Here is a 12469-nt window from a genome sequence, read left to right on the forward strand (position 1 = left end):
ATTCTTGCCTTACAGTATGTTTCAGAAATACTTGTAAAATGTAATGTGGCCCTGCCAGGAACTAGCATTTGTCACAAGACCAGGGGTCATTTGATGATAACATTGTGGTCATTTACAAAAATGTCATAAAAACACATCCTGCCATTTTACATGAATGACCAGTTCCTGGGAAAGATGGTGCTCATAGGAAAACTGCAGGGCAAGCAAATACGTTCACAAACAAAAGGTGGTTCTTGGAGTTTGCTTCTCAGTACAGAAGCCAATTTCTAATTTTTGACCGTACTTTTACTGGTTTGCGTTATATTAACTCCCAATAGGCCTGGTCGATAATCTGTCACTGGTTAGTACTAAAATCACCACTTTAAGCTTTCTTATTTCAGCACTGTTCAGCATTATTTTGTTTCAAATGACACCGAAAGCCTTAAAGTCTCGAAGTTACATGAAGAGTTTCATTACAAAATACAATAAATGCAAAATCCTACTAACTGCTCCCCTAAACCTAACAGCTGGTTGTGCCAACCTTGGTAGTAACAACTGCAATCAAATATACGCGATAACTTGCGATGAGTCTTTTATATCGCTGTAGAGGAATTTTGGCCAAGTCTTCTTTGCAGAAGTGTTTTAATTCGGCTACATTGGAGAGTTTCCACCCGTTTAAGGTCTTGCCACAGCATCCCATTAGGATTCAAGTCAGGACTTTGACTCGGCTGTTCCAAAACCTTAATTATGTTTTCTTTTAAGCCATTTAGAGATGGACTTCATTGTGTGCTTTGGTTCACTGACCTGCTGCATAACCCAACTGCACTTGAGAATTAATGGTTCCATCAATTATGACCAGTCATCCAGGTCCTGCAGAGGCAAAGCAACTCCAGACCATCACACTACCACCACCATGTTTGACTGCTGGTGTGATGTTTTTAGAGTGGAATGTGGTGTTGGCTTTATGCCAGTTACATCTTTGACTCATCTGTCCACAGAATATTATCCTAAAAGTCTTGGGGGTCATCTAGATGTTTTTTGGCAAACGCAAGATGAGCCTTTGCGTTCTTTGCGCCTTGCAGCTCTCCCATGGAGGTCAGTTTTGCCCAGTGTCTTTCTTATTGTGGAATCTTGTACATCAACCTTAACTGAGGAAAGTGAGGCCTGCAGTTCTTTAGATGTTCTTTAGATGTTTATCTGGGTTCATTGTGAGTCATCAATGCGCTCTTGGTGAAATTTTGGTACGCTGGCCACTCCTGGGAAGGGTCACCACTGTTCGAAGTTTTCTCCATTTGTAGATAACGGCTCTCACTGTGGTCTTGAGTTCCAGAGCCTCAGCAATGGTTTTGTAACCCTTTTCCACACTGGTAGATTTCAATGACTTTGTTTTGTATCTGTATTTGACTCTCTTTAGAACGTGGCATCATGTGCTGCTTTTGAGACCTTACAGCTGTTTCACATTGCCAGACAGGTTCTATTTAAGTTCAATTTACTTCAGCAAGTTCAGAGTTGGTGACACAGCACTCTCACGTCATGTGTTGCATAATTTCCTAGTAGGTGTGGCACAGCTTGGCTACAATGCAAAACTGCATCAAATAGATGCAATACCATTCACTGAGAGGGTCTCTTTCTCAGAACTCTTATTCGGGGGATGCTGTTAAGGTAAGCTATGCATCTGAACACAGGTTTTCATTTTAACACAGGCTCTTTTGGTTTTGATTGCATTGTGAGAGATTTACACTGCAAAATGTCAATTTTATAATAAAAGATTTCCTTGCCAGGAAAATTTTGCAGATTTTTGCAGTAAAGAAAACCTGGCAACTCCACTCTAAGGTCATTTGAATGAAATATGGATAGTATTTTAGTGTAAAGACCTTAACAGCACAATACTATGAATAACTGATGCTGTAAAAACACTACAGAATATTACTGGGGGCAAAGTTGTAACTGATATTATAAATCATTTAAAGCATAAAGACACAGTACACAGTAAATGAACTGTATTTTTGACAGCTCTGCTGTAAAATGTCCAACAATATTCCATTACTGTAAACAGTCAACAGCTGTAATTTGCATTTCTTTGCTGCTCTTGCTGCTTTTTCATTCTTCACAGATGTTACATTGTGCATTTACATCTGTAAATATTTGCTAAGAATAACTAATAATCAATCACTGTTAATGATATATTTACACCCAGACTCACATACTGTTCTCCTGACTTGCTTCTTGTCCATCAGATGGTTTTTATGAAGCATATATGGCTGTATTTTGGATGGCTGGCTGTTACGATCATGGTTCATAATGGTACAGTATTATTTTGAAGCATATTACCTGTTGGATTTTCCAGTTATAGTTACTTGAAGACAGTTTGATAAAGACACATTTACACGTGTCTTTGTTAATCACTTATTCAGTCGTTAATCTTAAGACTTAAAGAAACAGTCTTGCAAATACATAATTTACACAAATTTCCTCTTAGTCCATCAGCCAAGACATGTTTGGTGTCTTCAGTTTGTTTCTTTAATTTTGCACAAGAGCTGCGAGGCTAATATAAGGAACAAGTTTGTTACCCCACAGCATTCTGGGAGAGCATGCAGAAATGTTCACACTTTTTCCTCAAACCACATCGAGTTGTACAACCTCTGTTTCAGATCACTGAACTTGGTTTGGGTTGAGTCAATTGTGCAAATTTTTGCATGCTGTCAATTGGTGAGGTATTGTAGTCAAGACCACTAGAGGCGAGTCCGAGTCAAGACCGAGACCAGATTATGATTTTTTTTTCAGAATATAAAACTAAAAAGAGAAAAGGGGAAGAAACTGAAATTCATTTGTAGTTCATTGTACATTCAATGTGATTCATTATATATAACATATATTATATTTATAAATAATATTAATCACAAATAAGTAATAATCAGTTAAGCTTCATGGAAAGATCAGTTAGATTCTAAACCAGGATTCACCTTAATCTGAGACAGAGAGAAGCCTGCGTCCAAATTATACTGAGACTGAAACAAGACCAACACTATTAATTTATGGTCTTGAGACTCGGCTACTACTACACCCACTTAGCTATTTAGCTACACTAATGTTAGCTACATTAGCCTTGCTGTTCCAGCTCAAAATGAAAAAAAGAAATGTGGACATCAAAGACTTCATTGGCTTCATTGGCTTCCTGAATACATTTGGGGTAAGAAATAATTTGATTATCATTATATATCAATTTTTTGGCTGAACTATTCCTTAAGAGATTCCATAACCTCTATTAATATTATTCTTAAGCTTTGTATGAGCATGACAAACTGGAGTATGAGGGTTCAAAGAATACATCAACTAAAATAATGCAAATAATTCCTCAGACACTGAAACAGTAGATTTGTGTTTCTACAATTACAGGCAATTTTAGGTCCCAGCAGTTGATTTTTTGACATGTTAACATTTATCTTAAGGCAGAGAGGACTGAGTAACACTGCATTTAAAGACTACCTACATAAGGACATCATAACACATGCATAAGCACTGAATAATGTATTTATAAAGCAATACTTGAATATTTATTAGCATCTTATGTCAGCAAATGCAAGATATCATAAGATAAAGTAAATGACATTGTATTGATGTAAAGGTTTTGTACTTCATGTAGAACTATGTAGAACTGATATAACTTCTAAACTATGTTCTTCTAAGTTCCATTACTTGGTAATGATGCTTCATAATATTGTTATAAAAGAAACAAATGTCCATCACTTTAAGGTCCCTTATGTCAATGCAATGTCATTTACTTCAATTCATGTCATCTTGCTTTTACTAGCATAACGCTGTTGTCAAAAGAAAACCTTGTATCGTCACATTTGACAAAATTTGAAAATACCCGTTGCCCTTTACATTGTGTGTAAATTTCATGATGATTGGACCAAAAGAAACGTCCCAAAATGATTTGTAAAAAATTCTGGTTCCATTGACTTCCATTAAAAGTAAACTATGTTTTTTCTGTCTCCTATAAAGTTACCATTTTGGAGATACAAGGTTTTCTTCCAATAACAAAGATAAGCTGGTGATTAATACTCAAATATTATGTCATAAATATGCTATTCAGTGCTTATGCATGTGCTGTGTACCTATGTAGTACCTATGTAGGTCACCTTCAAATAAAGTGTTACAGAGAAGTGTTTAGCAGTGTAAGTTTCACTTTCACATGTAAACTGGTTACTAAATGTACTGAGTTGTAATTTATGACACATATTTTGGGTCAAAATACCAGTTTTATTCATGCCAAACAGATGTGATTTCAATCTTGACAAGCATTAAAATTTGTTACTAAACTACAAAATGACATCTTTTCAATTGTAACTGCACTGTATAAATATTAAATGAATACTGTTATCAGTCATTTTTAAAAATATGTCTATTAATACAACTGTGCCACATTTATATGTTCTTACCATGACACTGAACAAATAACAAAATAACACAGACTTTCAGTTAAAGTATTAGTTACTCAATCAGTACATGGACAGAAGTGTGGAAAATCTAATCTAGGTGTCTCTGGATTTACAGACAAGCAAAGTAAACATCATCTTTCCATCTTCAGTATTTTCTGCATATTCTTACCAAAGATTTTATAACTACTGTGATTTAAAAACTGCCTGCAGTGGCAGAAACACCCAGGTATGGAGATGATTCAGCAGACACTGAAACAATGTCCTGAGAACACTCTAACACAGCTGATCACATGTCAAACAGAAGTCGAGGCCTGGACGTATCATTACCGGACAGACAGCAACATGAACTGGACGTCAGCTCGCCAGTGGTGCCAGCAGCGTTACACAGACATGGTGGCCATCCAGAACAAGGAGGAGATCGCCTACCTGAACAACATGCTGCCCTACCATCCCCAATACTACTGGATCGGCATCAGGAAGGTGAAGGAACAGTGGACCTGGGTGGGGACCAAGAAGCCCCTGACTAAGGAAGCGGCAAACTGGGCAACAGGAGAGCCCAATAATTGGAACAACGACCAGGACTGCGTGGAGATTTACATCAAGAGGAACAAGGATGGGGCCATGTGGAACGACGAGAGGTGCGACAAAGAGAAAAAACCTCTCTGTTATAAAGGTAATGCCTTCAGATTTAAAAAAAAACTCAGCCCTCATTAAATCATATGCATACATACATTACATAATTCTAATATATTTATATATTTCTGACAGATATGTAAATATTAAAAATGGACACCATTACATATATTTAATCGACATACATGTGCATATGTTCTACTTTCACATATATGTGTAACATGTTGGTAAAATGTGAAAAAGAGGCTTTACTAGTTTGTCCAAAATCCACAATGAAAAAAACATAACAAAGATAATTCCAGGCAACCAAAATCCAAAAACGGAAAAGGCAAAAGGGAAAGTTGAAAATATAAACAATGGGTCAGATACACAAAGAGTAGATCAGAAAATAAACAAGAGCGCTCAGTGGCTCTAAAAAAAAAAAGCAATACCTTGCAACTAACCTAGCCTAAAGACCAGGCTCATAAACTAACTGGATCTAGTCACATGATACATAAAACAGGTGAAGAACATCAGTAGTCAGGGGAAGCTGATCTCTGATGGGTGGAACCTGGTGACCTTGATGTCACATGTTCACCTAGAGGGTTCTGGGAATCGTAGTCCTGAGAGTCATGGCTAGAGGGATGTGTGACAATATGTCGATATATTGGCATCTATGTAAAAACTAAAAATGGCACATAGTCTCATCTCAGTGGGGCGTGAACACTTTCACACAAGGAACATTAGGAACATGAATGTTAACCACTATTCAATAACATAAAGCATAACATGAATAACATAAAAACTTGATTGATAACCGAAATTAAATTTCATTGACACTTGTCAACACACGGTACACAATGTGGCACATATATTTTAAATACAAGGGAATATTTATACCTATATTTCTATTTGTTTGGAATTTTGGTGATAAGCCATTACATATATTGACATATATTGCCATACATTTTGAATGTAAAGAAATATATGTGTATACATTTTTCTATATTTGTCATTTTGATACTATGGCATTACATATATTGACATACAGTACTGTGAAAAAGTATTTGCCCCTTCCAAATTTCTTCTATTTCGCATATTTGTCACACTTGAATGTTTCAGTTTATCAAACTACTTTTAATATTAGACAAAGAAAACCCAAGTAAACACAAACTTTAATTTTTTTAAATGATGATTTCATTTATTTATTGTGTGTGTGCAGCGTCCTGTTTAAATACGTCCTGCAGTGAACATGCTGAGTGTGTGGAAACCATCAACAACTACACATGCAACTGTGACCCGGGCTTCACTGGTCCTCGCTGTGAGGAAGGTACAGCAGTGGCTTAAATACTGAATGGGCTAAAATCTACACTGCAAAGGCGGCTTGTTTCTTATTCATTGTTTTTGTGATGTCACAAGAACTAAAATATTTTCACCCACCCACTCACACTTAACTTATAGAGTATTAGTGGTGTTTCAGTCCAGACTGCTTTTTTATTGAGGCAGTGGGAGTGAAAAATACAGCATACAGGCTATTCAATGTAGGACATTTGCAGCATGTGTGAAGAAATAATGGTAACACTTTCTATGAATGTCACCTTTGTAAGCATCTATAAACACATTCATAACATGTTATAATGCATTCATAAGACATTATAAACATAGCTATAAATATTTATAAAAATGCATTATACATTGTAGCCATGTTTATTATGCATTATGAATTGTTAACATAATACATTATAGGTACTGATCATAACAAATTATAAGAGCTCATAAGTTGTATTTGTCTGCTCTAAGTAAAGTGAAGCGTACTGTACTAAAGCCTCCTCCAGTGTTAAGAGTGAGGCTTCAAGTTGAAGTATTTACTGAAGGATTTACTTAAACTCTAAAACCCAATGTGGGAAAGGTAATGTACACCACCGTTAGCTTGGTATTTGTATTTACTTTATTCTCTCCAAGCTGGGACTGACTTCTTTGGCACTCACATTATAACATGTTATTAACACTGTTTATAATGCATTATATTAACAATTCATAATGTATAATAAACATGGCTATAACATGTAATTCAGTGTAATTCTTTTTTATAAATATTTATAACTATATTTATAATGCCTTATGAATACATTATAACATGTTATAAATGTGTTTATAGATGCTTACAAAGGTGACATTCATAGAAAGTATTACCGAAATAATTAGTGCAAACATGATCCTTTACATGTTACTGTGAATTTCTAGTCTGATGCATTGCAGCCCTTGAATCTGTTATGTCAATCTTTCATACATTTCTCTGTGTGGATCCACAGCTGTACAGTGTTCGTCTATCTCTGGAAACTCCAGTGGGTGGAGTCTGAACTGCAGCCATCCCATCTCCACAAACAGCTACAACTCCACCTGCACATTCAGCTGTGAGGAGGGCTTTGAGCTGAGAGGCTCAAACACAACCCAATGTGATCACACTGGACAGTGGACACACAAGACCCCCACCTGCTCAGGTACTAATAAATCTACCACTGCAGATGTTTGCAACAATTGTGCCCTGTAAAGAAAAATAAAGGGGAATTTTACAGATTTTTTTTATTAAATTCTGCATGAATAAATGGTTAAGATGTAAACAGTGTCAGTCAGAGCGGTTTGATGTGAAATACTTCATACTAGAGAAACTTACTGAGAATTATCCACAGTGGTGGTGATAGGAACCAGATGTCTGAAGACTTTAAGGCCTCTAAAATCTCCCTCACAGAAAGTTATTATATGAAATGGTTATGAATTCACTGCCTGATGCCTGAGACATTGCTAATAGTCACCAGAATAGGTATTACGGTAACACTTTCTATGAAAGTGTTACCGTAATAAGCATTTGTAAACACATTTATAACATGTTATACTGTATTCATAAGGCATTATAAACGTGGTTATAAATATTTAGAAAAAAGAACTACACTGAATTACACTTTATAGCCATGTTTATTATTCATTATGAATTGTAAATATAATGCATTATAAATAGTGTTAATAACATGTTATAATGTCAGTGCCAAAGAAGTCAGTCCCAGGTTGGAGAGCGTAAAGTAAAGACAAATACCAAGCTAACGGTGGTGTACATTACCTTTCCCACATTGGGTAAAACACTGATGGCAGCTCTAGTTTAAACTCTGACATTTGAAGCCTGTAATGTGCTTTACTGTGAATGTTTTAGTGTTTCAGTAAATCCTTCAGTAAATATTTCAACTTGAAGCCTCACTCTGAACACTGGAGGAGGCTTTAGTACAGTACGCTTCACTTTACTTAGAGCAGATAAATACAACTTATGAGCTCTTATAATTTGTTATGATCAGTACTTATAATGTATTATGTTAACAATTCATAATGCATAATAAACATGGCTACAACGTATAATGCATTTTTATAAATATTTATAGCTATGTTTATAATGTCTTATGAATGCATTATAACATGTTATGAATATGTTTATAGATGCTTAAAAAAGGTGACATTCATAGAAAGTGTTACCAGTATTATTTCAGATTTACACCAATTTACCATCATCAGCATTACATATAAAACACAGAAGACATGCAGATTCACTGGTGGTTTCAGATTAAATAAAATTTCAATATTTGCATTGTAGATTTTGGAACCTCTGGTTCCTATCACAACCACTTGAAGAAATTTGAGTCAGTAAGTTTCTTAAAATGTCTGCGAATTTTAATGATCTATTATGTTTGTTTTATCATGATAATTACCTCGAGAAATAAGAGAAAAATATAGGATATGGGCTCTTTAATGTGGACGTTTTTGGCATGTCTGAAGAATTAGTTAGTGCAAACACAATCTTTTACATGTTACTGTGAATTTCTACTACTGTGTCTGACACACTGCAGCCCTTTAACCTGTTATGTCCATTTATTACACATTTCTCTGTGTGGATCCACAGCTGTACAGTGTTCGTCTATCTCTGGAAACTCCAGTGGGTGGAGTCTGAACTGCAGCCATCCCATCTCCACAAACAGCTACAACTCCACCTGCACATTCAGCTGTGAGGAGGGCTTTGAGCTGAGAGGCTCAAACACAACCCAATGTGATCACACTGGACAGTGGACACACAAGACCCCCACCTGCACAGGTACTAATACATCTACCACTGCAGATGTTTGCAACAATTGTGCCCTGTAAATAACAATAAAGGGGAATTTTACAGGTTTTTCATTAAATTCTACATAAATAAATGGTTAAGATGTAAACAGTGTCAGTCAGAGCGGCTCGATATGAAATATTTCATTCTAGAGAAACTTACTGAGTCAGAATCATCCACAGTGGTGGTAATAGGAACCAGATGTCTGAAGACTTTAATGCCTCTAAAAGCTCCCTCACAGAAAGTTATTATATGAAATGTTTATGAATTCAATGTCTGATGCCTGAGATTGTTTTAGGTTTTAAAACAGGGTGACAAAATAGTCACCAGAGTAGTTATTATTTCAGATTTACACTATTTTACCACCATCAACATTACATATAAAACACAGAAGACACACGTAGGTTCACTCGTGGTTTTGGATAATAAATAAAATGGCAATATTTTCATCATAGACTGTGGAACCTCTGGTTCCCATCACAACCACTTCAAGAAATTTGAGTAAGTAAGTTTCTCTACAATTAACCATTTATATGGAGCCCTAGAAAGGATAAAGACAAAGACAAAGACATACGTTTTCTATAATGGGTAAAAAATTCTCCTGCCTCTGAAATATTTTTTTTTTCTTAAATTACCATCAAATTATCATGATTATTATCATGATATATATCTTGATAATCTCAAGCTATACAGAGAAAAATTAGGACATATTTCCACTCCACCCTGTAGATAGCTGTGTGTCCAAGAATGTAATTAATTTAATGGACACTGACCGCTATATAGCACTTTATTTTAAACTCATCTCAAATGCAAAGTCTTTAAAGATAAACCTGCGTGTCAAAAAAGATGACACCTGGGAAAATCTGAAGGCGCTAGACCCAGGAAGCGTAGAGCTCAAACAGCAAGATGTCTTCATCGATGCAACTACTTTATGAAATTATCCATTTACATCTGCCACTTTGATTCATATGATGAGTTACAACCATTTAACATGCATCCACCTATAGCCACTAAGTTGTCCAGAAAGCTGTAGCTGCTTCAAAACTTAGATATATTTGTGTAACCCTTCCTCCCAGTCTGTTGCATTTTAAAACGTGTTTCAAATGGTGCTCTGATATAATGCCGTGTCTGTTGGCGAGCACTGAAACAGTTTTTGTATCTGAGACCAAGTTTAAAATGAAGTGCTATGTAGTTGTCAGTGTCCATTAGAATAGTTCCGATCACAGATACACAACTTCCAGCATCCCTGAAAAAAATGGACTGCCTGAGTGGCAAATTAGTGTCATTTACAGGACGGAGTGGGCAATATGCTTCTCTATATAGCTTTAGATAACTTCCTAGAGATAATTATTAAAAAATGATTATTCTGAGAAACTTATCTTGAGATAATTAATTTAAGAAAAAAAAACTTAGTTCATTTTTCAGGGAGAAGGGTTTTTTTTTTTACCCAGTCTGGAAAATCTGTGTCTTTTTTTTACCCATGTCCATCCGGAGGCTCTGTACACATAAAACCACTCTGAATGATTTTGTTTGCATCTCAACCTCTGAATCATGCAAAAATTATAATAATGGTAAAAAATAAATCAGTGGGATTCCCCTTTTAACAAGACAACTAACTGTTAAACAGCTTCCAACTGCAGGTCAATCAAGTGGGAGAATCTGAGACGTCTAAAGGATCTTATAAAAGGGCAGTAGGTTGTAGTAACATTACTCAAGTGGTCATATCTTCCAGGTGTGTCTTGGGGTGAATGTTGTGGAGTGTCTTGAAATGGGTGTGTCCTGTAATGAGAGTGTGTTACATTCTTGCAAGGTTCAGGCAGATATATTTATCAAATATTATCTGGGTGGTGAACTGTTCTCAGCACAGCAGTGAAACTTACATGGTCATGGTGTCAGGCACAAAAACCCTTCACTTGTAGCTCTATCTTGCTGGTGTACAAATAGAGACTAATTCATCTCTTGAAGCACAGTTTTTGAAGCCCACAGAAGAGACACCCCAACCCATGCAATTGGGGTATACCCCCTTGTCCTCTCATGAGCGTGAGGCCCATATGCAGGAGGGCCGGTGCCTCTATTGCAGTCAGGCAGGACATCTGCACCCAGCATGCTCTGAGTTGTCAGGAAATGACCGCACACTTCACAGACAGGGGAACCCGTGTTGGACTTATCCATTCCCCCCGGACCCAGTGGGGTGCTCCTCAATGCTGTCATCTCAAGGGGACAAGACAGTGAGGAGCACCTCAGGACAGGGGCAGCAGGGAACTTCATTGATGCAGCGCTAGCCAGGGCTCCTCTCAACTCAGGGGGGCGGTCTCCCACCAAACCAAACCCCTCACACTGCACATCGGACAGCACACTGAGCAGGTCTCTTTATACCTGATCAGCCCCCCCCCCAGTGTGCAGTTAGTGCTGGGCTTTTCCTTGCTCCAGCTTCACAATCCTCATCTGGAGTGGCAGAACTGGTCCGTCCTTTCGTGGGGTCCCCTGTGCAAAACCTTCTGTTTACAGGTCCTAGTGCTCCAAGATGCAATTTTCCAACCCCCAGATCCGTAATCCTCTGACCTATCTCGAGTACCCTCGGAATACTGGGACCTCCAGGAGGTCTTTAGCAAGAAGAAGGCACAGCTCCTGCCCCTCCATCGGCCTTACGATATTGCCAGCGCCCCCCCCCGCAAACCCAGGGCCAACTAATTTCCCTGTCTGCCCCAGAACATAAGGCCATAGGGGATTACATTCAGGAGTCCTTGGCACCAGGTATCATCTCGCCATCAACCTCCCCAGGGGGAGCTGGTTTCTTCTTTGAAGGGAAGAAAAATGAGGGTCTTCACCCCTGTATTGATTACCAGGGGCTCAATAAGATCACTGCTAAGGACTGATATCTCTTACCTCTCACATCCTCCACCTTTGAGGCACTGCAACAGGCTTCCATCTTCACCAACCTGGACCTGCGCAGTGCCTATAACCTAATCAGGGTTAAGGAGCGGGACAAATGGAAGATGGACTTCATCACCTCGCCTGACAAAAACGTGTGGGTTTATAAATTTGGAAAGCTTTTTCTACCTTTTTTTAGGCAATCCCCTATAAGGGCGCTCCTTTCAGCATTCTTCACCACAGTTTTGGTGGGAAAGCGGTAGAACGGCATCAATAGGGCCTGGGTTCAATTCCTGGACTCATTAGGTGTTCAAGTTCTTTAGTTTAGCTCATTGTTCTGTTGTACATAAGTTTGGCACTTGAGTCCTGTGTCCCTAAAAGCTGTGGTGGCTCACCTGGTAGGCCCTGGAATATAATTCAGACA

At 37.6% G+C, this 12469-nt stretch overlaps 1 protein-coding gene across 1 annotated transcript; it reads left to right on the forward strand.

Annotated features, from left to right (window-relative positions):
- Positions 1–1588: 1588 nt before the first annotated feature.
- LOC118803734 (L-selectin-like) lies at positions 1589–12200 on the forward strand (the record flags this gene model as incomplete). The annotated part of the gene is made up of 9 exons (XM_036564225.1): positions 1589–1641; positions 1761–1812; positions 2217–2283; positions 4723–5094; positions 6256–6363; positions 7346–7534; positions 8977–9165; positions 11119–11402; positions 12084–12200. Coding segments are annotated over exons 1-9 (1389 nt in total), but the record flags the coding sequence as incomplete, so codon positions are not given.
- Positions 12201–12469: the final 269 nt, after the last annotated feature.

Source organism: Colossoma macropomum, unplaced genomic scaffold, assembly GCF_904425465.1.
Source record: "Colossoma macropomum unplaced genomic scaffold, Colossoma_macropomum, whole genome shotgun sequence".
NCBI classification, from domain to species: domain Eukaryota; kingdom Metazoa; phylum Chordata; class Actinopteri; order Characiformes; family Serrasalmidae; genus Colossoma; species Colossoma macropomum.